Below are 26,812 nucleotides of genomic sequence, written 5' to 3' on the forward strand. Positions count from 1 at the left end.
GATTCATCCCCCCACAGTGTAACATATTGTTAATTTTCCTCAATTTTGTATGCAGAAGCTTTCCTCTGCATGATTTGTGCCAGCACACAATATTTTTGACTTCCAAAAACTCACTTGTAAGAACAAAAAACAAAACAAACAAACAAAACCCGAGACTAATATCTGTTGCAAAAAGAGACTCCTGTACAGTTGATTTATTCACTTTTGGAATTTAACACCTCCCCATCACCACCCACCCCAGGTAATTATATTTTCTCCCTGGGTTTCTACATCAGCAAAAGATTTCTACCCCAAAGTTGTCATTTTCTCCTGCCTGAAAAGCCACACACCCTTCTCCCTCCAATTCTGAATATTAGAAGCTAAACTCTCCCAGAAGCTTTCTTACAACAGCCATTTATCAGTAAACCCCACCATTCTTACTCCAACCACAGATTAAAGAGAGGCACAAGCTGAGAGCCACTTCATTAAAGTTTCTCAGTAAAACTCTGCCATACGTATCAGGAGGAACACAAAGAAAAAAACCTAGCTAGCAACAGAGGATATGGAAGAGGCAGACATATAAATGAGACACAGAGATAGAGCTGTGATGGGTATAAGGGGTATATGTCAGAAGCTGCTGTCAATCTTTGAACCTATCCATTGTATGGACATGTCTAGAATATGGAAGCTCACATTTTCTGAAAAGAAGCAGACAAGTCATTGGCTGGCAAATCTCACATTCTCTCAGTTCTCCTAGAATCTTGCACCACTTGCACGGCTACATGAGATAAAATGGTTCAAGGTGACAAAGGCAGCAGAGAATTGTCAAACCTCATTAGACAAGTTGCCTCACAGCTTGTAGTATACGATTCATAGTGAATGTCTATTCTGTACCTTTGTGACTATACAGCAAGCAGCCCAGATGTCATCAGAAGATTGCTCATAGTGGCCAGGTTGCGGTGACCAAATTTGAATTGGCTGGTCTGCATAAGCCACTACCGTCCCAAACTGGTCTACCAAAGCCGCACGGACACTTGCTGTGCCAACGTCAATTCCCACATAGTAATTTACTGGATCCAGGTTCTCGCTTTGCATTTTGAGCAGACCTTTGGATGATAGGGAAACAAAAACTGATTTTTAAAAAATACACTTTATTTTAGATAAAACTTTATTATTTAAAGACCACTGTTCAGTTTTCCAATAGATTCTTAACATGAATTTTAAAATTCATTATACATTATACTTACCTTGTGAACTGCTTTATGATCTTTACTACAGTTCAGACATAGGAAGTAAGGCTGACAAACAAACATACCAGAATTGCACAAATAAAATCTATTCTACTTATTACACAAGGCAATCCCTTCTCCCTGGAGTGTTCGTGTGTGAGACATTTATATATCTGTTAAGCATTCACACTTTATAAATGTAATGCAGCCCTTGGTTTATGGCAGAGGTGAGAGCTGATTAAAGGCTCATCTGTCTATCAAGTCTACCACTAATGGACTTTTTAAATTCTTCTTCATAGATCTGACCTGTAGGCATAAAACATTGATAAATATGTAAATAATAAATATCCACAAAATATTTCAAAGAATGTGTTTTATTGAAAGATAATACCATTCATGTGTTCTTCTGTGCTAAATGTTTGGATTCAATTGGCAAGTTGTAAATACCTGTCAATTTAGTTTTGATAAAGTCTTAGAGCATAGACCCATCTCACTTATGCACACTGTTGTTTTGTATATTGTAGTCAAATGTTACAGTAGCAGTAAAAATATTACTTATTTTATGTTTATCAGTATTTCAGAATGACTGCTGCTCTGGTTTTGGAATTCCTTTATACTGTGATAATGATAGTTAAGACTAAGCAATACATATTTTCATTTAACTCTCCCAGCAAATACAAAAAGTATGGTGCATTCCGAATAAACATGGGACTCACAGCCAAGTCAAGGCTGTCCCCTGCAGAAGCAGAAGTTCTTAGACCAACCTACAAGCTGAACACTTTAATTTAAATTGACTCATAAACCAGTTCTGCCTGAGGGCCCCTTCTCACTTTACAATTTATATACACAGGAGTGTTTATACTAGTCACCAGTGATGAATACTAGTAAAGGAAGGATTTATACTCCTAAGAGTTACCCCTGAGTCAGGCACTGGTATGCTGAGAATTTAGGAGTGTTTTGGTATATTCGGGTAGGGGCATTTATATTCCCGACTCACATGACAATATGGCTATAACATTTTCCTATTTACATTTATCACAAATATTATTCACGAATTGTGGTAATGGCCATATTCAGACACAACGCTAAACCTATTTTGTTTAGCTTAACTTTGGTTTCTTTGTATATCTGAACCTACCCTGACCAACTATGGTTTCTTGGTAGCCAATAAATCATGATATGAAACCATCATTTAAAGTTGGCTTGTGAATATTGGTTTGCATTAATCTTGGTTTGTCAATGTCTCATGACAAAACAAAATTAACCTACAGCTAGAATTCTAAATCATTGAATAATCTCTATATCTATACAATGATCCATCACCTGTGCTGCATTGCAACTATTTTGTTCTTCGTCTCACAATCCAACTTGCAGATGATGAGTATCATTCAGTTTATAGGTTCCTCAAACAATAATAGAGCTTGAGCAACTTCTTTAAAAATATTATAGATTCGTTTATCATCATTTTGCACCACTTCTAACAAAAGCTTTCTGAGTTGTTCAAAGGGCAACATTCCTTTAACTCAATTCAATATTCTTGCAAAGACATTGTTTTACTCTGTACAGCACCATGTACATTGATGGTGCTATATAAATTAATAATAATAATAATAATAATAATAATAATGATGTTAAGAGCAGTACTAGAGTATAATATATCTGAGAGTTCACATACATGACATCTGGATCCACAAAAAAAGCACTGAATTCTCCAGTGTGTCTCTTTTCTGGAGTCAAGGGTTCTGAATTGGTTTTGCCTATCGGCTATTGGGCAGTATAGAAATGTAATAAATAAATAAACAAACAAACCATTCAAGAAACCCTTTGTTTCCATCTACTCTACCCCAAAGCAGAACTACCTAGCTTTCCAAACCTGCAAAACTTCACAATCACAACTGTATTTAGATACATAGGGCTTTTCACAGATATAGCTGGTTGGAGAAGACGACACTGGGATAATTTACTTTTTGATGTAAGTGATAAGACTTATCAATATGCACAAACAAAAGAGAAATTCATCTGGCATTACTCACAGCGTAATTCGGTGAAACACAATGCTTGAAATGGGACTTAGATAATTTCCCTTTGGTCACTAAGGAGAGTTTTTAAGAACAGAGTCAACAATAGCTGCTTCCTTTATGAAACCCAGAAGAGGCAGAACTGTTTTCCAAACAAGCATTAGTGATCAAAGGTCCATAGTGCATGATAAATATTTATATAGTCCATCCAACAACAGTCTGCAGAGATATTATTAAAATTGGACACACAGGAAGCCACATGCTTCCCACTTTATCCATGAACAAATATGCCAGTTTTCTCCCACAGGGTCATTGATGAAAGCAAAATACATATACTCTTTGCAAGTCATTCCATTTTTTAAAAAAATCCTGTGCATAATTTACACCACGCAGAAACATCCACATGGTTTGGTTGACACAGAGACAACCATGATACCTGTCAAATCACCATTACTTTAAATGACCATATGGGAGTAAACAAGGGTAAAGACTACCTGACTTTCTCCCAGGGATTTCTCTCTCGCTCTCCCTCTTTTTCAATGGAAGTGGCAGCAGGGCCACAATGGAAATCCTTTCCATATCAATTTGTTTGCAGAATTACTCCTACAATCTGCATGTTGCAGAGAACTAAAGGGAGTGCTGTAGAGTATAATACCTTACTGTCATGCCGTGGGAACAGTAGTCAACCAAAACTCTGTGTGGCAGTGCATTGCCAAGAAAGAAAATTTCTAAGTTGTAGTCAAACTCCCCGAAATACAGCTTGTTTGCCATTAGCAATCTTCTCCCTGCAGACACAGTGGGCCCATTAAGACACCTTAAACCATGGTTTTAACTATGATGGTTAAGTCAGAAAGCCAGGCCATGTTCAGAAGACACTTTAAACCATGGCTTTAACCGCAGTGAATAAGGCCTTTTGCTTTATTCGCCATGGTTAAAGCCATGGTTTAAGGTGTCTTCTGAACACAGCCCAGCTTTCTGGCTTAATCACTGTGGTTAAAGCCATGGTTTAAGGTGTCTTCTGAACAGGGCCAATGTCTGACTGAAAATGACAAAGGTAAAGGATAAACTGTTCCACCCCTATCCTTATTCCAAACCTGTTGCAGAAAAAGCACTATCATAACAATTCATGGAGGCATTTCATGATAGCTATAAGCACTACGTTTGGTTTTTTTTTCTGTTTATGTAACTGTGATAACCAGAGATCCTACACCCACATTCACAGCATGCCTAGATTCAGCAGAAATATTTAACCGCTGTTAAGTACACATTCTGTGATATTGTGCTATGTTCTGGAACAGCAGACATTTCTTAGCCAGAGAAGTACCAAAGATCAACAACTATCTGAGACCAGGAAACAAATGCAAATAACAAGTCAGTGGTGGAAAGTGTAATCTTATTCATGTGTACTCAGAAGATAAACGTTTATATGATTGCAGTCAAAGTTGTGCTTTTTTAGGAATTACAAGTGGGAAAAGATCAAGACCACACTCACAACATATGACTGACAAGCTATGTTCTGGCATAGTTTCTAGTTTATCCCACAACACACACACACTTATTTTTGTCGTAATTAATCTACATTAGCCTATTAACCCAAAAAATCACAGCCTTTCTAATAACATAAGCTCTTCGATATAGTACACGGCACATAAGCTGTAGACAACCTACCAAATCTGGTAGCTGTGTATATCACAGACAGCAATGCCTAGAGATAGAATCCATGGGGAATTTCTCTTATGCATATGCCATTTACATGAATGGAAAGAGTGGAAGAGTACAATAACTTTTTCAAAATTATTGTTTCCATTACTTGGAAGTAGATAAGTTACATATGCAATGCAATTGCAGACATGACAAGATAAGGGTCCATAAAACTAGAGTATTTTAAATCACTGTGGCAAACACTAGATCCTCATCCTTCCCTTTCCTACATGCCACTTATGATCCACTTTTATTTCTTAATGTGGAAAAAAGTCAAAAGACAACACTCAATAGCTAAATAAGTAAACAGATATGAATAGAAGACAAGGGGGTAAAAACCCAAACAGAACGTAGCCAAACAAAACAGCACATTACTGAGGTTTAAATCATTCTCAAATTCTCAAAGAAAGGGAACCAGATCCTTTCAAACAATGTTTCAGGGGCAGTCTACGCACTCTTACTTGGGAATAAACTCCACTGAATTCAATGGAACTTACTTCTGAGTGAACACACCAGTCACTTTTTCTTTCTGATATTGTCCCCTTAGAGAAGGCATCAGTAAAAACTCAATTGCTGCTCTTGTATTCAGTTAAAGAAGGCATAAAGACTCTATTGCTTCTTTGACCTTTTGGGAAGGTGCTTACATGTCTTTAAATAAAACACTTTTCAGTGTTATCTTGAGAGAGGGTGGGTTTGCACAATCATGGAAGGGAAAAAAGCCGCAGTGGCTTATTCCCCCTCCCCCATGCCAGTCACGAGCCGTCTAAGGTCCAAACCCAGGCTGTAGCTAGACCTAAGGTTTATCCCAGGATTGTCCTGGGGTCAAACCTGTTCATCTAAGTGCCACACAGGGCATCCAGCGCTCAGGCAGGGCTGAACCCAGGATGATCCTGGGATAAACCTTAGGTCTAGCTACGGCCCCAGTGAGGGTAGCTGGCTGGGACGGTTTACAAACCACACTGAAACCGTAGAACAGGCCTTGGTTTTTAGGGTAGTTTGTAAAATCAATGGGCAATTAAGACTCAATAGCTTTACAAAAGACCTCCTCCTGTTAGAAATGAAAATTGCTAGATCTAGATCAAGGAAGCTGCAAGTATTTTTGGTCACTTCTTGGGGGTATGGCTATGGGGGCTGTCATGATGGGCACCTACAGTTCAAAATGTATCACTTCAGTGCATGTAAAGGAAACAATGTGTGAGCATACATATGGCATAAAAACTTAATTTGGGGGGGGAGGAATCCTATGGATAAATCCCAATCAACCTAAGACAGGAGAGGGGAAACCTTTTTCAGTCCAAGGGCCAAATTCCAATCTGGGAAAGGTCTCACAGGCCACATTGCATCTCTGGGTGGGGCCCAAGGCAGAGTAGGCACAGTCAAAATGCAATTCTTACCCATTTTAAGCCTATTCAGAAGCAAGCAGGATAAGCCTCTGCATGACTACTTACGCAGAAGTAAGCAGGACTGATTCAAAATACCAAGTCTCTGCATGTTTACTCATAAGTAAGCAAGGCTGAAACACTCTGCAACATTTTTTAAATAACACCCCAAATATCAAGCTTCTGGATGTTTACTCAAAAGTAAGCAGGACAAGCCTCAGCAATAAGCAGAACTAAATCACTCAGTATGTTCCTCCTCCCCAGGCCCTGCCCCATGTCCCTTGCAGGGAAAAACTCTTATCTCCAATCAATGGCTGATAGGAACTAAGAGCAGTTCCCATAGAGAGCTGAGAAAGGGAGTCTTTTTCAATGCCCAGCCAAAATAAAGCCTCGCAAAAACATTCAGGAAAAATGAAGGGGGTAGGACAGAACAAAGGTATTTTGTTCAGAAGGGGCAGGTATTTAAAATAGGGGTATGCACAGGCTGGATTAGAGAGCCCTATGGGCCAGAGATTCTATTCTCCTGCCCTAGGACATACCCCACTTTGACATCAGAAACAGATGCCCTCTCACTTGCCCACCTTTGAGAGTAGACAGGTGGGCAAGTACATAAGAGAAACTTCTCCGCTTCCTAAAAGACCCATCAGTGGAAGGCCCTGAAGGTGTACTTCTTTTCTGGCCTTTCCCTGATTATGTTTTATCACACTGCATTGTAGCTACAGTTCTGCTGTAGGTTTGTCTTAAGCTGGTGTTTGTTGTTGTTTTGGAACATTTACTGTTTTTATTACCACTTCAGCTTTTATAGTATGAATTCTATTGTTGTATGCTGCCTTGAGAAGACTCATGCCCTTAAAGGCAGCCTAGAAATATTTTAAGTAAATAAAAATGAATAAAAGCAGGCCTTAAAAATCTCCTCAAATAAACGTACTAATAAAACAACACAAAAATACTGTTGCATTGGTTATAAATGTTTTAGAAAGAGGGCAATCCATCAACAAGCAATGCTCTTAAGAACCTGCTCTTCAGTTTTCTACCTTAATCTTATTGCTACCATTAGCATCCCCTCCACAAGGAATTTGTGACTCAACTAAGCTCAAAGCAGCTATTTAGATATTTATTTATTTATTTATTTATTTATTTATTACATTTTTATACCACCCAATACCCGAAGCTCTCTGGGCGGTTCACAAGAATTAAAACCATCATAAAATAACCAACAGATTAAAAGCACAAATACAAAATACAGTATAAAAAGCACAACCAGGATAAAACCACGCAGCAAAATTTATGTAAGATTAAAATACAGAGTTAAACCAGTAAAATTTAAATTTAAGTTAAAATTAAGTGTTAAAATACTGAGTGAATTAAAAGGTCTCTTTTTATTCAATTGAATTGAAGATATCTCTTCAATTCAAGCACCAAATCCAGAAAGTAACTGATAAAGTTTAATATTAGCAGAATTCAAATGAAAGGTATTCCTCTAAGGAGCTCAGGACTGTGCACATGGATTTTTTTTCCATTTTATCCCCAAAAACACTCTTGTAAGGCTAGTTAGATTAAAAGATTGCACAGAGCCCAAGGTCACCTGGAAATATTCATGGCCAAGTAGCATTTGATCCCAAGTCTTCCTGGTCTATTATACCACACCAGTTTTCCCAGGCTTGGGCATTCTTGAAAAAGGAAAGGTTTAAAACTTACTTGTTTTTGAACTCTGGCTAAAGAGAAATCTTACTCAAGCAGCAACAAAATGTTGCTATGACAGAAGCCAACAAAAATCAAAATCCACCCAATGAACCACAAAGTTGATGCAGCTGATAACTCTGGATTAATGAAATCAATAAATAATGTAGGGCTGACATTTGGGCTTCTTTCTAGAAATGAATACTCATGCATGCATGGGCTAATTCAGGCATTCAATAAATAATGTACATTTTTTCTGTAAGTTAATCAGTTTGTCAGATTGCGGAAACAGAGCTAGAAGTGTGAAGACGTGTGTTTACATATTCAGTTGTCATAGGAGAACAACTCTTGAATTCTCTGATTTGTTGATTCTCGTTCAAGATGTGAGTGAGGAGCTGAAACAAAGTTGAAAGAATATTAACTATCACTGGAAAGATCCAGGGCTCCTGACTCACTTCTAAAAATTGTTAACTGATCAGTTCAATATAATACATAGCAACATGTAGTTACTATGTATAGTTACAGCAAGACTGTATAGCTGAAATACAGTAGTATTTCTTCTTCACGTGAGAGAGGGATTACAAATGATTTATGTACAATCACAGTCCAATCTTGATTGCTTTTGGATTTCTTCCTCCATAAAGTGAAGGCCCAATTCACACTGTTTTTGGAATAATTATTGAGCCAGCAACATAAACTTTGCTGTTGTAGGAGATCTAGGCCAGATCTACACGTCGTTGCGAAGGTGCCTTTTATAAAGACGTACCCCTCGCAAAACACTTTTCTCCCTCGGTGTGTTTGTATTTGCGTTTGCGTGCGCGCGGCGGACGAGTTCAGCTCCTGCCTCTCGCTCTCCCCCGTGGTGTCATCTCCCCAGGGACTCTTTTCTGTGTGTGCTCGCACACGCGCACGCAAACACAAATACAAACACACCGAGGGAGAAAAGTGTTTTGCAGGAGGAACCGCCGCCGCCGGGATGCGCCAGAAGAGCCGCAGGGTGGGAGGGGGGATTATTCAAATGGAAGAACACGCGAAGGGGAAGCGGCCCGAACAGCATCTTTGAATGGGGTAGAGATTCTTCCGCAGGCGGCGCTGCCTAGCTCACAGTACACACAGTAAAGAAAGAGGCGCTTCTTTTAGGTACGTCTTTTAAAAAGGCGCCTTCGCAACGACGTGTAGATCTGGTCCTAGCTTGTGAGAGTAAGAAATGTATAAGATCGATCCTTCCTCTCCAACAATATCCTCAGCACCACACCTCCAAATACCTTAATGGCGCAATTCTATGAAGGTGTACTCAGAAGTAAGTTCAACAGGGCTTCCCTCACATAAGTGTGTATAGGATTGCAGCCAAAGTCAGCATTGTCCCTTTCCTCTGTTTATTGGTTGTCTCAGCAAGGGAGGAAAAACAGAAATTTAAATATGAATATAAACTATTACCCTGGATGTGGGTCCCTTATGGTGCTTCCCACCCACCCATAATTCCTTGTAACCATAAACTTGATAGTAAATCCCAGAGCAGGCTATCACTTGAGATTCAAAACGTTACTGGAATAGAGAATAAAACTATAACAACGGCTTTATTAGGGTTCACAGAAACTGGAATGTTAGAAAAAGATTAAGAGACACAAATATTCAACATGAAATGTGACCTCAACTAGGCAAGCAACTTTACAAACTTAAACGTTTCAAAAGAATGCTTCTATAGGGTTGTATCCAATGTTAGTCCAACTTGCATCCCGTTCATTTGAATAGCTCTACTGCAGGTAGGACTGTCATTGGATTCAACCCAAAGCAAGTGACACAGAAGGAGGTTGCTCATCTTTTCCCTATGCATTACAAATGTATTAGTCAGAAAGGGGCAGGCAGAACACTCATTACTAAGAAAGCAGTTCCACCATGGAAAGGTGCTGCTGGAGACTGAAGGGGAAGCGGAAAAATTGGCAAAGAGGGCAGCCCTCCTCTGGATCAAAAACCTTCCATGAACAGATAGATCCCATCCATTTCCCAGCATTAAAGTCTGTATCCAACCCAATGTGTTTAAATAATTATCAGGGTCAATGTATGGCCAGTATTCAATGAGGCCTTTTGTGCCCTGCCAATTCTGTTGCACATAAGGTCCCCACCATTTGTGCAATGACAATTTAGTGCTTTTGAGGGGAAACCGAAATGAGCGCAAACTCTTATTTCTGTAAGGGGACAGGTCGGCAAAGCTTGCATAAGACATGAAACAAAAGCAGTGGTGGGTCCTGCAAGCAGACCAGTAGGACTGGATACTGCCGTTATATATCCCTATTCAAAAGTAAGTCCTACTGAATTCAACAGGACTTACTCTCAGGTAAGTGCTGCAGTCCTATACTCACTTACCTAGTAGGCATGTATAGGATGGCACAATAGCACTAACTTAATCGGCAGCGGATCCTCCTCCAGTCCTGTGAGAGAGTTAACAGAGCAATCCTATACATGCCTACTCAGAAGCAAGTCCTACTGAGGACTTACAAATACATGTGATTAGGACTGAAAACTAAATCAGTTATTAAATTGGAAATGGTCTAATGGCCATATGGGCTTTGGTAGGTTTTGTCATTTCCCAGCACCTTTGTCTTGAAGCAAGACATGTTTTCTTTGATTACCTCACAATTCATGGGTATGAGAAAGACAATACTACTTGAATTAAGGATGTCAGTGGGCACACTCACTAATGACATTTCAGTCGCAAAAGAGATTAATTAGACCATAAGAACATAAGAAGAGCCATGCTGGATCAGACCAAGGGTCCATCTAGTCCAGCACTCTGTTCACACAGCAGCCAACCAGCCATCAGCCAGAGACCAACAAGCAGGTCATGGTGCAACAGCACCCTCCCACTTACATTCAGTTCTATTAGCAAGTCATACTTCTGTATCAAAGTCTACAAAGTGACAAAATCATCAACATTTGCATACTGGCTGCAATCCAGTGTATTTCCCAGCAAACCCGTCCTCTGAAACCAGCACCTAAACCAAGCGTCTGTAATTATTTGTGGCAGATACTGGAAACCTGAGCCAATAGTAAATTCAACAATTAAATCAATTTTTAAATACATGCTATAAACCGCGCCTTTGGAGACATTTTTAGCCCAGTGGTTAGAATGTTTCAGTAGCTAGTTTATAAAATTCAATACAAAGTATTTGTTCACCCTTGAATCACAATTGTAAAGAAGGACAGTCTTAAGTAATTTGTCATTTTAAATTTAAACATTTATTTAGATGTCTGATAGATCTGCAATTCTAAACAGGCTGCTTCTAAAAGTTTCTGACACATCTATTTAAAAATAACCAAGGGCTCTCACACCAGACTACTTTGCTTTTAACATCACAATCTTACTGTTTTATTATATTAACAATGTTTATATACAGACCAATAACCAAGGTTCTCTGTGTGGTTTACAGAAACAAAATATAAAACCATTTTAAAAATCTGTTTTAGACTTTATAAATCGCAGCATAATACCAAAATAAAACAGGTGATAACAGTCATGGAAAGAATGTAAAAATCACTAAGGGTGCAATCCTGTACACATTTAGACAGAAAAAAGAGTCCTACAACTCTGAGCATCTCTCAAGCAGCCATGCTGGGTATTGTAGGACAGAGGGGGAGACTGCAATACATATATCCCGTCTCCCATGAGGGTTGCAAGGAATGCTGTGAGTGTGATGACTGCTTACTCTACTGCATGTATCCAGGCTGTGATTCTGCAAAACGAAAGTGCTCATGAGTGCTTGACTGGCAATGGCGATGGTTGGAGTGAAATTCCAGGAAACTTATCTCCATGTGGGGATAAGTGCCTCGCCCATGTGTGGAAAACAGTAGTGTTAGCGGAGAGGGGTGTTAGTGTAAAACAATTCAGAGATGACACACTATTCACAGATGGCAAAAGTGGGGTGGAGTGGGGAGGTAGTCACAGCAGTTCTATTTTGCAGCAAGCGCTTGCCCTTCCTTGCTTACCTCCAAAGGAGTATCTGTCACCTTAGACGAGCGGTGTGGGTTTGGTATTGAATGTTTTTACCTGGAGTTTCAAAGTGAGGTTCCTGTAAGGGCTCTAGAAAGAGAAGTATTAACAATGTGCTCAAGTTCTTCTGTGAGTTGTGCAAAGGGCCCTTTACGTGAATAAACATTCACATAAAAAGATACTGCAGATTAAAGCCACAGCTAGACCTAACGTTTATCCTGGGATCATCCAGAGTTCACCCCTGCCTGAGCACTGGATCCCCTGTGTGTCACCTAGATGAACAGGTTTGACCCCTGGACGATCCAGGGATAAACCTTAGGTCTAGCTATGGCCTAAGTCTTGTATTATTGCAAAAGCATGTTACTTTTTTTGAGCAAAGGACCCTTTTTGTAATTTCCATTGCCAAAGTTTCCCCCTTGTGAGCACCAAATGGGCATGACATGAGAGAGAGATTGCCATCTACGTTATAAGCCTCATCTACACCAAGCAAGATATTGCACTATGAGAGTGGTATGAAAGCGGTATATAAAAGGCAGGAGCCACACCAAGCAGGATATAGCACTATGAAAGCGACATGAAAGCGGTATATGGTATGTGTCAATTGGCCCCAAGAGTTGTCAGTGCACTTCAATACCACTATAAAACAGTAGTGCGGCTCCTGCCTTTTATATACTGCTTTCATTGTGCAATATCCTGCTTGGTGTAGATCAGGTCATAGTCTGCCTGTATGGGGGTTATATACTAGTAGTGCTGTGCTGTGATTGGGTGCTGAGATAATCCATATACTATGCCCCATCATGGTGACATGAGTGTGGCATTAGCCAACGCAGGCTCAGGGACAGCTATTTATTTTAATCCCCTTCCCCCACTGAAATCTATGGGAAGAAATTTCAATGCCAAATCTCAGGGTGGTAGGCTATAAAGTTGCATCATCAAGAGGGCTATGCGTATGGATTGATGGATATGGTATAAATATATTCATCTCAAAGGTGTGTACTGGCTTACAAAACACTTTATGTCAACAATTTGTGGGCAATAGCATATTAATAACTAAAATAAGAGAGCTCCAACTCTTCCAGGTGACAGAATTCCCTCACTTCAACTCTTGAAGGTGGTTCCTGCTCTGGGCAACAAGGCAAGCGGCTACTCAGAGAAGCTCAGCCCACCACAAGCCTATCACAGTGCTCTCTCCACCTTGAGATTATGTATGTGAAGTACTCTGAGCACATGGGCAGGATCTGGATATGTCAGAGCAACACTCTTAACTCTTCAGGTCTACCCTTTTCCACTTCCACAAAAATGCACAACGTGCACTGGAATGCAAACATGTACGTTGATGGTGCTATATAAATAATAATAATAATAATAATAATAATAATAATAATAATAATAATAATAGCGGAATCCTATGCATATTTAGAAAGAGAAACCCCTATAGCTCCCAGCATTTTGGCTGGGGAATGCTGAGAATTGTGGGGCTCTTTTCTATCTAAACATGCATAGGATTGCGCCTTAAGTTGCTCCTCGAACTCCTCTTTGTAACTCTCGTATTAAGTACAGAGCATGGTTTCTCCCTTTTTTATTTTTATTGCCATTTTCCATCTTTGAAAAGCAACGCGTCTTCCCACAAGGATCAGATGTTATCTCTGCCAAGCAGCAGACAATCTCTCCCTTTTGCCAGGGGAGGGGAGGACAGGGAGGCGGTCTCTCTCCTTTCCCCTCTTGGGAGTTCCGCTGTATACTTGGGGCGCGCATAATCACCCGGGGGGAATAATGCAGCAAGAGCAGCTCAAAACAACTCCTAACAGTGTATACAAGCCGAGTAAGGATTAAGATCTTAAATTCCCTTTCCCCACTCCATTATGCATGGGTAGCCAGAGTCAATTGTTGCTCACCAAGGAGGGAAGGAGGGTGTGTGTGTTATAAGAGAGAGTCACAGCAAAGGCCTGGCGTGTGCTTTTTCCCTTAAAGAAGAGGAAAGAAACAGCAACGTGATGATTTCCTGAAACAGAACGCTCTGGTACACAGCTAATTATTATTTGGGTTGGAAAGCAAAAGCCACTTACTTGCCCAAAAGTGAAATATGACCTTAGCTAGCAATGGACAAGCAGCTAACAGCACAACACTTTGCAGAAACCACAGTTCTCCTGACAAGGCAATTTCCGGGCTTCTTTCACAGGAGCGTCGACGGGGAAAAAGAAGAAGAAGAAGAAGAAGAAAGGCCCGCTCGCTCGCTCGCTCTCGTCTTCTTCTGGCAGGAGTGAGGTTGTAAGGTTTTCTCTGATTGGTTGATAGACCTCGAGTTATGACTGGCTGGAAGCCTCCCCTTCTTTCTCGCTGTAAAACGCGCGGAGCAGTCCACCAAGGACTGGGGAAAGTGCAGTGGAGGCTGGTGACTCCGAAGGCAGTGGGGCTGTGAATCCTCTCTGGATTTCAGTCAGAGTTTTAAAGGAGCTATCCACGGTGCTGAAACCTATTTGGGGCTTGGGTTCAGCACCAAGGGTACATCCTTCAGAGTTTTGACTGAAACCCAGAGTGGGTTCACAGCCCCATTGACATCGGAGCCACCAGCCTCCACTGGAAAAGTATCCTATAACCGGCATTGCTTTCCGCAATCGGTTTATAACAGTAGTGACAACTGTTGGGGGCCATGTCCCAAACCATATACAGTTTTCAAACCGTTTTCAATGTGCCCTATCCTGCTTGGTGTAGATCTGACCAGGTCCGGGTTTTCCTTCTACGATTTTTACTACTTGTAAAAACCATCTGCTGAATGCTCGCCAAGCTGCACTTTAAAGGGGGAGGACGGGAGGAAGATTGCAATGAAAGTATTACAATTCTATTTTTAACTTTCTGCCAAGATTTCGCCAGATATGTTTGCCTTGCCAGCAAAAATCTCCCTCTTTCTCTCTTAAGAAAAAAGTCATAAGGTAGGCTTTGCCTTTAATGTTTCCCCTCACTGTCCAATCACCCAAAGAACAGTGAATAATTCAGATTTTATGCTATAGGTGTAACCTATATGAAGAGCAGGGGTGGCCAAGCTTTTTGGGCTGGTGGGTATATTTCAGATTTTGAGCGTGTCATGGCTACTGTCACAAAATGGCTGCCATGGTGGGTGTAATCAGTCCAAAACACCCATTTCTCAGAAGGTAAGCTGATGAGGCTCAGACGCAAGTAACTTTGTCAAGAAACTGAGTACAAGGCAGGTGTGGGATCTCAACCCCAAATGACAAATTAATTATTTGCACTCACAAAGCACAATAAAATACCCATTTCATAGCAAACAAACTGATGATGCTCAGAGAAATACACACACAGGCAAAACACTAACTCATACCCACACCAAAAAAAAAACCACACTAGGAAAAAAACAAACTATCTCAAATCAAAACAAAATCCCAAATAAAGTGTATACACCAGGCAAAGTAGGCGCCATTCCAAAACAAAATAAATACTAGGCAAAACACAAAGCCACAAACATAATAGATAAAACACCAGCCTTTCTCCGTGAGATGCTCTCCCCTCTCCCCAGTTAACTTTCTTTTTTCTGGGCATGTTTCATAATGAGGCCCATTCTGCCATGCCCGGCAAAGCCTGGGCATGGGGAGGGTTTTGTGGGCGGAGCAGGGAAGAGACGTGGCTATCCTGCATTGGCAGGATTTCCCGCCACTGGGACTGGGAGGGGTTTTCGGCCTTTAAAAGTAGGTGTCTGACCCCTCTAAGCCCTCTTGCTTCATCCAGAGGGAATATAATGGCAAGCTTCCAAGGCACTGTTACAGTGATTGGTGACTCCCGACGGCTCCCGGTGTTGAGCCTTGTGGCCAGGCTGGGGGATAGGGACCACCTTTGAGGCCGACCTCTCTCATCCACCTTGAGCCTGGGGGGCATGGGTTGGGGGTGACAAGGGAAGGTCTCCCTACCCCACGTAGGGGATGGACAGCCGGGTGGCGAAACTGAGTGCCACCTGCTGGGCCAGGAAAGCTCGCCCATTCACTTAGTAAGGCCTGAACGCAGGCCTGGCTGGAAGCCCGATGGGAACCCTTTGCAGATCTTTAATAAATGTGGCCCAGTTTAATTCCAGCACTTGTGTCGTCTCTTATTTCTTGCGTCCGTCCCACAAGGTGCTGGTCTGCCACTGGCCACCATTTCTTTTCTGTCCCTGGAGGCATTCTTGGAAATAAAGAATAGTGCTGGAGGCTGGTGTGTCTCTTTGCAGCATGCCAGCCTCCTTGGGTATGTATGTGTGTGTGATATATAATTAAATAAGAGTAGGCCCTGACCAGCATGCAGTAGGTGGGATTATGCATTCTCACACATATCTGGTTGGCCTCACAATGAGCCTTATGCCAGCTACCTTCTAATCATCTCCCAGAGCTCATCAGAGACTACCTTGGGCTCTACAATGCCAGAGAGGGTACTCAGGAACAAGAGGCTCAACAGAATTGCCAGCTCTGGCTACTGCTAATTCCCCCAACACATTCAGAATCCATAAGATCCTGGAGGTGCACTATCTTAATGGGTCCCCACCCCAGCAGGGGATGATGAGCTGTAACCCCAAACATCACCATGTAGCTGTAAAGCAGTAGAGAAATGAGTATACACCTCCTGGTGCAAGGAGCATGGAAAACATGCCCTAGCATGAAGGAGCTCATTAGCGTGGAGCTCATATGCATGTGGGGTAGAGTTGTGCATATGCCTTGGTGGGACTGTTGAGATAAGTTAAAGGACAAAAGGGATGGTTGGGACCCTTGTGTTTCTATCCCTGTCAGCCACCCACACAAATTATTATTATTTATTTATTTATTTATTTATTTATTTGTTACCCGCTTCTCCCTCTGGATCGATGCAGGGTACAATGCAAATAAAAACACCATAAAATACATACAACTGGGTGTTGGCGACCCTTGAAGAGCAAGGGTCAGGACTCTGATCAGGAAGAGATGACTGGAAACAAAGCCCTATGAAGAGAGACTGAAACAACTGGGCATGTTTAGCCTGGAGAAGAGAAGATTGAGGGGAGACATGATAGCACGCTTCAAATACTTAAAAGGTTGTCACACAGAGGAGGGCCAGGATCTCTTCTCGATCCTCCCAGAGTGCAGGACACGGAATAACGGGCTCAAGTTACAGGAAGCCAGATTCTGTCTGGACATCAGGAAAAACTTCCTGACTGTTAGAGCAGTACAACAATGGAACCAGTTACCTAGGGAAGTTGTGGGCTCTCCCACGCTAGAGGCCTTCAAGAGGCAGCTGGACAACCATCTGTCAGGTATGCTTTAGGGTGGATTCCTGCATTGAGCAGCGGGTTGGACTCAATGGCCTTATAGGCCCCTTCCAACTCTACTATTCTATGATTCTATGACTGAGGAGGGGGGGATTGGGAGCAACAGTCTCCTGCTGTAGAGAGCAGAACTGAACACGACCTGACCTGTGCTGGAAGCTGTTCCTGACTAAAGGGGCAATGAGCTGATTCTGTTGCCTGCTGGAGAGTACTCCTTCTTGGGTGAAGAGAAGACTGAAGGGCTGAGTTAACTCCATGCTGAATGCCTTCACAGGGAATTGCTGAGCCTTGCTGTAAACCTCCTACGCTGAATCACTTTTGCTGGAATCATTATTAGGAAGGGAGGCTTGGTGTTACACTAATCCACTGGGGCTAGTAATTACCCTTGGCTTGGAGCTGCTAAATCACAGAAGCACACCTGCTGGAGCCTCTCATCATAGTGCACCTCAGTCCCTGTAGCTCCTACCTGCTGGTGGAAGCTCTCATCACAGTGCACCCCAGTTCCAGTTGCTCACACCTGTTGGTGGAGCTCCTCATTGCAGCACACCCCAGTTCCTGTTGCTGCCACGTATCATCCAACCTATTGCAGCACCCTCTAGTTGCATGCCTGGAGGATCCCTATTCATTCACCATCTCCTGGGACTAACTGTGAGTACAGCCAAAGGACACAGGCTTTCATTGGCCTACTTAGACCTTGGGAGGGAGATGTCTTGACCAGAAGGTTGTTGTTTTCTATGTTCTACTTTTGTTGCTTGTTGTCAGTCCGAATAAATACCAGTACTTATACCTCAGGTGTGTGGGTGAGGTTGCTACTCAGACATCTCTAAATTGGTGTCCCAGGTTTCTTGGGTGGGAGCTTGAGCCAGAGCTAACCTTGAGGGAAGAACAAACAACCCCTAGACACAGAACCCAGCCCTGGGTTACCCTTGTAACCCAAGGGTTACATTTGTGGTCTGACCATGACAATGGAGCAACTTCAACACACATACCCAACATCTGTATCCTCCCTGTCACATCCAGAGGCAAAGACTAAATCAAGAGTATGCCCTGCCATATGTGTTGGCCCGGTGATGAATTCAGACAACCTTATTGTTGTCATGGAGGCCATAAAGTCCCAAGCTGGCCCAGGAGCTTCGGCTGTTGGGTGGTATAAAAATGCAATAAAACATCATCATCATTATCATCTCAGCATGAATGTTGAAGTCTTCCAGGACCACCTCGGTTGGGGAGACTGGTGATGTTGTACTCAAACAACATGCAGAATACACAGAATACTCGTGCAGAAGATATAGAGCTGTTGTGCATTAATTTCAATGTTTTTTAAGTTGTACAACAGGCTTTCATGGGAAGATCTGAGTAGTTACAAGGAGAGACCCAAACCCCTCCCTGATTCTCCTTCTCTTCATCATTCAAAATTTGCCTGATGAATGAAAGTTCTTTATTTTTCTTAATAAGTAGAAAAAAAGCCAACATCAGCAGTAGTATAAATCAATGTTGCTCTAATTTGGCCTGCTGCCTGTTTGACCACTAATGCCAGATAATTTAGTGGTTCTAAATAAGAGGTGGCATCTTTGAAATATTCTCCCTTACAGAATTAGACCTGAAGTGACACTTGCTGGAGGAGAAAACTCCTTGCATAAATCTATCTTAAAAGGCTCACTTAATCATATTACTTCACTAGCAGCAGTAGCCTTTGAAGGCCTCAGTCCTGACATGTTGAGGAATGGACAAAGAGTCCACAAAGGTGACAGTTCTATTAACTATTGCAGTATAGGGCCCTAGTCACACTGGAGACTCAGGACTGGTGTAATTATTGAGAATAATTATTTCCCTTTGTGGAAAGTGTGTGTGCTTTGCTGCCTGCATTGTTCTCCTTCAATATCCTTCAGAACAGAATAAGAAAATATGCATTTGTTTGTATTTGTGTGGGTGTTCCAGTTGCCCTTAGAATAGTCTATCATGGATCTGAGATGACTTTGAGGATATCTCTGCACCTCTCCTTGACCCAAAAACCACAGGCATGAGTAGTGAAGCAGGACCAAAAGGGACATAAAAGCTAGTTCATATGTTGCATTTATGTTCCCAGGAATGGTGCCGGGATTGTTGGAGATGTGGGGAAGATGTCCTTTGCTTCCTCCCCCAATGAAATGAAGAAAGAAGTGCATTCACTTGGCACTGAGCACTGTCGCTCATTTCTGCTTCCTCTTGCAGTCTGTCCCCCCTGCCTATAAGCTTACCAAGACAGGTGGTGGCATCTAGGCAAAGCAGCTGAAGAAACTGCCAATGTTTTTATTGTCCCAGAATGCCTCTGGGCTCCAATGAAGGGTACATTCAGTCCCAGAGGCATTCTGGGGTAATAAAGATGGCAGCAGCTGCTGCCACTTCTCGTGCTGCTGCTTTGAAGAGTGGCTGGTGGAAAAATGGTTTTTAATTTTATTTTTAAAAAAAGGGGGGGGATGATGGTGTCGGCCCTTTGAGACCCAAAAGTTATAGTTTTACTCCACCATGACAGGAAAGCTCCATCCCAAGGAAAGCTCGTTTTATCCCCTATGCCGTTTTGGTGAACAGTAGACCTTCCTTTTTAGAAGGGCCTTTGAGCTGTAACATCTTGATTTAGTTTTTGTCTCCTGGTTTTGTTTTATGTTGTTGCCATAATGTGCTAATTGGTGTTGTTCTATTTTTGGTTGTTGTTTCTATAAGGTTTGAAACCACCACTCTCTCCCACCCCCACTGCCATTATTCTAGTACTGCTCTGATACCTGTTGTTGGGGCGACAAACTATGTGTGAGTACTATCAAACCCATGCCTTGCTTGTGAGGTTCCCAGAAGCATCTAGAAGTTACACACCACTGGAAACAATGCTAAACTAAATGGACTAGGCCCCTATCTAGGTAATTCTAATATTATGATTGGATGTGTTGTTTTCATAATACAGTTACCCTTTGTAAGCAATTCCTGGACATCTGCATTGTGACAATATGTCCTGTTGAATTATCCTGCTTAATATCCAAAGGGGTCTTTGATTCTTCCTACTCTATTAAGTACATCCATAAAGGAAATGCAAAGTTTCCCCTTTTTATCATGACCTAATCTTAGAGCAGAAAAATATCTAGCCCCTGTTCCCTTCCCCTGGGAGCCAGTACTTTCTGGGATCTTACCATTAACTGGTGTGGTGAATGTAGTATGTAGGATAAATCTTTCTGAAAACAAACCAGAAGGTGCATCTCCTTGGGAACTTCTGTTCTTAACAAGGCCTGGTTTGTGTTTTTCACTTCCCTCTGTTTCTGATGTATTCGTTATCACAAAGCATTCACCCGACTTTGTTACCCAAAGAACTTGTAAGAAAAACAGAAGCATATCTTCTTCTATCACATACCAGTGAATAGAGCCTGACAAGATTTCAGTAAATGTCTGTTTACTTTAAATGATAACCCTTTCCTCCTCCCCCACCTCTCTCTTCAGTGATTAGGTGGTTAGTTGAGAAATATTCAGCATTTACAATGAACAGTGAGTTTTATTGTACTCACTGATTGGAAAATATACAGCAAGTTGCATTGAAAAGCCAACTATAGTTTTATTTTTATATTTAAATTCAGCTTGAGGATCGTTGAGGGTACAGATAAAATGTTTGCAACATCACAGACTAAAAAGCAGAAAGCCTGTAGGGATCCAGCCCATGTTAAGGACTTAGAACACACACACACACACACATATATATATATATACGTGTGTGTGTGTGTGTGTGTGTGTGTGTGTGTGTGTGTGTGTGTCTGTCTGTCTGTCTGTCTGTCTGTAGTGGCTAAGGAGTCCCCAAATGGCCCCTTTGGCACTCTATAGCTGCTACAAAGCACCAAAGGGGTTAAATTTAGGTTGAAAACAAGCTATATGTAACCACTATAGTGCTCTGTAGCAGTTCGCTGGCAAATTTTGGTGACAAACCAGTAATTCTGACATTTTTTGTTCTTGGTTTTTTTTTGGGGGGGGTACTTCGCAGACTGTGCCAGGGGTCTGGGAGAGTGAAAATGACCCCCAGACCTCTGGACATTGCCTACCCCGATTTAAGTCCTCTGAGCCTGTCTAACTTGCTCACCTTCCATGGTGTGGGGATGGGAGCTGAGGGTCTTGTGGATCAGATGGATCCAAGTCCTCTCCCTTCCTACCCACTGGCAAGTCCCCTTTATTCCATCCACGTTCTTTTCAAAGGTTTCAACACTGACCTTGGGTGAGGAAATCTCTGCAGAGCTTTCTACAGTGGCTGGGAGTGTGGGGAAATCCAAGCAAGAATTTCTCCGTCCAAGACTGTTGCTTTGTGGGCTTGGGTGGCAGGCTAGGGGGAAACCCACTATCCTATGGCATCCGGAGACACTGTCTAGGACGTGTAGGATTGCTTTCTTTGGAAAGTTGATGGATTCATTATATGTATAGGCAGTACAGCTTCAACAAGTTTAAAAGCGGAAGATCTCTGCAACACAATTGCCTTCCACGTTGTGCAATTTGATTTTTGCACTGCAGGACACAGCCATATTGTAGGTGGTCCCAACCTGGCCATTTATCTCTTGGAAGTAACTGCTTTTTCTCCTGGTTCTATCAGGTTAACAGTTAACAATTTTTCTCCTTGAAATGTCCCTTCAGCTTGGCTGAGATTCATCATAGATCAGCGCAGCTACCAGGGCATTACAACATTAGTCATCAATTAGGTTTAAAATCCTGCTATAATACATCATTTATCTAGCCCACTGTGGCACTTTTGTGAACATTTCATTTTTTTAAGGCATCATGGTTTTTCTTTCAAGCTCACTGCTGCATCCCCTCTTTGTCTCCCACACAGACACCATCTCCTTAAGGAACAATAAAAATTAGATTTGTTTGACCTGTGCCGTGGTTTCATTTAGGCAGGATGAATTTAATTGCTCCGCCTGGTCTCCCAGACAGCTTTTATGTCATAATCCAGACATTTACGCACTGTCTTTTTTGCATGGCTGCAATCAGGTGCATTCATCCAAGGATGGATGCCTGCAAAGCAGGCCTTACCATTCATTGCAGATCTTCGCAAGTCCTCTGGGAAATTGCTTACGCTGACATAGCGCTGGCATCTAATGAAGAGCTCACATCATTGCCATGGCTTGGTTCCTAATGACATTTGCTTTTCTCTTTTAATGTTCAGATTTATAGTACAATTAATTCCACAAGGACATTGATACAGACCAGATCTTCAATGTCTTAGACAATACCTAAACCTTTTCTTCTGCACAGGACCAGCCTTAAATATAATGGCATTAGGACAGTGCCCCAATTGCACCCCACACTTCGACTCACTTCACCTCCTCCTAGGTCTTAGGCTCTCCACCTGCTCTCTGTTATTTATGTAGAACGTATTTACAGTTCATCTTTTTTACCTCTCTAAACCAGCTTCCAAGGGAATGAGATGGAATAATGGAGGGGCCAAATTCTATTCTAGAGAAGCTTTCGGGGGCCACATTCCAGTGGTGGGTGTGGCTGAAGGCAAAAGGGGTGGGGCCAAAAATGCAAATTAAAACCCAACGTATCACTGCTTAAAGCTCTTACTGCCAGAAACTAAGCATTAGGAAAGGCATTTCAAACTTTTAGATTGGGGGGAAATGGGAAGAAATCTAATGAGCCATGATTGGGGGTGGGGAGATGGGCCCAGGGGAGGAGGTGTGGCTACCCGGGGAATCCTAAAGCACTGGATTGGGGGCTCAGGACAGCCAGATTTGGCCCCCAGGCCAATAATGGTGTATAGTAATTGCTAAGCAAATCCAAGACTCATCTCTGAACAACTAGAAGTGGCTGCAAGATCATAAGAGCTGGGTGGTTGCCACACCCTCCAAAACTGTTTTAAAACTGCCATCCCCTTGTCCAATGGGGATGGACTGCCTGTGGTGTCTGCAATCCATTATGAATTTGGCATTACAGATGCCGGCCTTATAGTTGGCATGGATTTCTTCAGTTATTTCCAAGTCAATGTGCCTCGGATCAGGGTAAAAGGCGACGTTGCTTAAATGAGCAGTCCTATGGCATGGGTGACAGAGCATCTATGGGAGAAGAGCTGCCACTTCCTAAGCCCCCCTGGCCTTGGCTCATGTAAGGCAGGGTGGAAGAAAGAGAAGAGCAACTTTTTCCTCTTCCCCTTTTGGGGTGTGTGTTGTTGTTAAAGAGCCCCATGACCCATTGCATTCAGAAAACATGGAATTTAACATGAGTGTCTTCCCTCCACCAAAAATTAAAAGTCACAACTTGGCCTGTAGGCAAACTCGCAGGTCTCTACAATCAAACAATATGAAAATAGATAAAACAGGGTTATGCCTTTTGAACTTGCAGCTGCAGCAACTCCGAAACTTCAAGCTGATGCTTTGGTCAAATATAACTTCTTCTGATTCAGAGGGATTGAGAGAAAAACCCAACCCCTGAATATTTCATCCTTTCACTTGGGGAACTGTTAAGAACAGCAAAAAAAGAAAGAAAAAGAAAAGACAGAGAGGAAGAAAAGATTTAGAATTACAGCAATCCAAGGGAACCCTCTTGGAATAATGCAACCTCTGTGTGCATTATCTGTGGATCTTGACTGCTTTTCAAAGTCACTTTTCAAGCCAAGTACTAGCTTGAAGGAAAATAAGCAAGGGAGGCATTGTTGCTGCATGAATACCTCTATCTCACAACTTATTTGCCAATAGTCTTTACTACGGGCTCCATCTGACAAGTGTTTTACTGCACATTTGTTACTGGGCATTCATGGATTTTTCGCCAGGCCCCTCACAGGACATCGTCTTCCTCCCGCGTGCCTTTCGCCCCTTCTGGCCTTCCTTACATCACAAGAAAAACCTCAGAAAGTCCAAAATATTTTTAAAACCGGAAGAAGCAGTGTGATTACAACGCCCGACTGAATGGGCCTTATGCTTATTATTTACTTCCTGAGTAACTGAGCGATGAAACCAGGAGCGGAGAAGCCATGATAGCCAGCATTTTTGCCCAGGTGTGATAGAGCTATAAAATATTCTTTCATGAAGTTAGATAGAGGTATAATGTTGGACAAATAGTGGTCACTCATGGGAATGTAAAAGAAGCCTAAGTAGGTGAGACCAGTTGTTTACCCATACTCCATGGGAAGGGAATTATAGTATGAGGTACTGGGCACTAGATTCCTATAATCAGTTCCCAACTTCCAGCTTCCAAGAACATTTCACATATCACAAATTCTTATACAAAAGTGTCTCTTGTAATATAGGAAGCTGTCCTGAGACACACTTATTCTATATATGTTAACACTTAACAAACACCCATTGTATTCCTCTCTTCCATTTTTGTTTATTTTTTCATGCAGTCTATGAAGTTTTTGGCTTCAACTTTTGCGAATACAGTGGCAATAACTTCCTCAGATGAATACCCATAAATGAAGAATTAGTTTGGTTCAATATTGAAATTGCTTGGATCTTGGGAGTAAGTAAAGAAAATATGGGCTGCATGTGTATGATTGTCACCCATTCATAATTTTTGATGAACTATTCATATTTCAGGAGCTCAGTCGTATTGTGGATGGAGCTATCTAGGTGTCTGATCAAATTTCAAACAGTGCTGCCTTGATGGTTTCAAAAGTATTTTGTTTGTGAGAAATTGTCTTCTTGGGCAGCAAAGAGGAACAAGAAGAATGCTTTAAAAAAGAAAGATTTAAGTCAGATTATTTTGCAAAAATATCACCACAATCCAAAAAGCACAAGCCCATACATGTTAGGCATATACAAGCCAATTAATTTCAAAGCATTAGCTTTATGTCATTATTTACTTATCTGTAAAGGAAGCATGCCTTAACTGGATTATGCATGGTTTTGCCATTTTATCATGCCCGCTCTGAAAATTGAAATGGTTTATTTTACTTATATTATGTATTTATTTACAACATTTGTATGCCGCCCCATAACGTAAAGACCTCTGTCTAGCATACTAAATAAACATAAAAACAATGTTAATTCAAAATAGAGCATAACATCATAAAATCAAAAGCAACACAAAATACATCAAAATAAAACTCAAGGTAACCCCCAAATTAAAAAAACAAAAAAAACACCCATTTTAATATTGAGAGGCCCAGGCTACATGAGATATCTGAAAAGCCAGGACAAATAGAAAAATCTTCACTTTGTGCCGAAAAGACCACAGGGATGACTTCCACTCCTTTAAAATAATCACGAAAATGCCCTCAATTTCAGTTAGATTCTAAGCCAATATTACTAGACACACCATGATTGCAGTGGTTAAACCCCTGCAGCTGTCAACGGGCTGCCCTGTCCATAAATTGCCAGGCTGAATGCTAGCCAGGTGAGGGTGGATCCACCATTATACTCTAATTCCAAGCAAGAAGGAGTATGTTCTTTCACATCTCACAAACTGGAATTCCATACTTGGAAAGCTGATATGATCAAAAAGGCCACAAAGCAGCACCAAGTACTAGATTTTTAAGTCGTGGTTGAAGTCTGCTTGGACATCTTGTTTTCTGAAACTATAATTTTTTAATTTATTTTTTTTACATTTCTATAATGGGTTTCCAAAACAAATCATTCCACTATTTCATATGTTTTGGACTAGCTATGGTTACTCAGCGGAGCAGGAAAGCTACTTTGAACATGCTGAAAGGCCCTTCCTGTACTATTATCAGGGTTTCTGCAATTGAGCCCAATGGAGATTTGTGGTTACGCTCTAACTCAGATTTAGGCTTTGTGGAAAAAAGAAAAGAAAATCCACCTAAAGCTAATGGTGCACTGGCTACATTGTGAGACATTTATGTTGCTGGTCATATTCAAGACAGGGCTCCAAAAAGAAGCATGTGAGTGCAAGCAATTCACACCCATTAAAACTGTACAAATATCAACTTCTCTGTTGAAGACATACGATCCAATCCCTGAGCTACAGCATTATTAAGAGTATCACAAATGACAGGTTCTTAGAAAGAGAACACAAAGAAGAAATGAACCCAACTATGGGAGGGGGGAAAAAAACAAAAACAGCTGCCTTAAATATTCAGCACTGACTTTAAAAAGAAAACAAAAGAAAACTGGTCAGCTGCCAAGTTATCCTCCCCACCTTAGAAAGCATTTAGAATTGGAGGGAATATAAACAGATCTTACCATTCTTTATAATTAACTGCTAATTCTAGTTGGCATTCAGATGCTAAAATTTCAGGATTGAGTTTGAACTTGATATGGTACCAATAGTTTTTTTGTTGGTTGTGTTGTTTTTTAAACAACCCACTTTGGTGCACTCCTAAAAGTTCACATGGGGAAAAGTGTACCTTGCCAAATGGAAAATTTCAGCTGCCTGTGTGTGTGTATGTATATAAAGTACAGTTCGTTCATTCACATCCCTCTGTCAGCAGCTGAAGCACTATAGAATAAAGAGTAAAGAAGAATGGATTTCTTTTAACATCATACAGAATTTCTCACTAGGATCAGAAGCAGTTTTCTTTACATCATTATCATCATCATCATCATTTTACTATTAAATGTAATGGAGCAATTGAAAAATGATACCATGATCATTCAGGGCCA

At 41.5% G+C, this 26,812-nt stretch overlaps 1 protein-coding gene across 4 annotated transcripts in view; it reads right to left on the bottom strand.

Annotated features, from left to right (window-relative positions):
• FGGY (FGGY carbohydrate kinase domain containing) overlaps nucleotides 1–26,812 on the bottom strand; it is a 220,106-nt gene that overhangs the window by 174,109 nt on the left and 19,185 nt on the right. For 3 of the 4 annotated variants that reach the window (XM_063138262.1, XM_063138287.1, XM_063138279.1), the window contains exons 1-2: nucleotides 14,041–14,195; nucleotides 874–1,085 (exon numbers count right to left, since the gene is read on the bottom strand). In XM_063138262.1, the coding sequence (XP_062994332.1) occupies nucleotides 874–1,074 (201 nt within the window). In that variant the 5' untranslated portion in view covers nucleotides 1,075–1,085; nucleotides 14,041–14,195. Of the gene's footprint in view, nucleotides 1–873; nucleotides 1,086–14,040; nucleotides 14,196–26,812 lie in introns of those variants that run through there. The other variant, XM_063138270.1, reaches the window with a different exon arrangement.

Source organism: Elgaria multicarinata, chromosome 1 (assembly GCF_023053635.1).
Source record: "Elgaria multicarinata webbii isolate HBS135686 ecotype San Diego chromosome 1, rElgMul1.1.pri, whole genome shotgun sequence".
NCBI classification, from domain to species: Eukaryota; Metazoa; Chordata; class Lepidosauria; order Squamata; family Anguidae; genus Elgaria; species Elgaria multicarinata.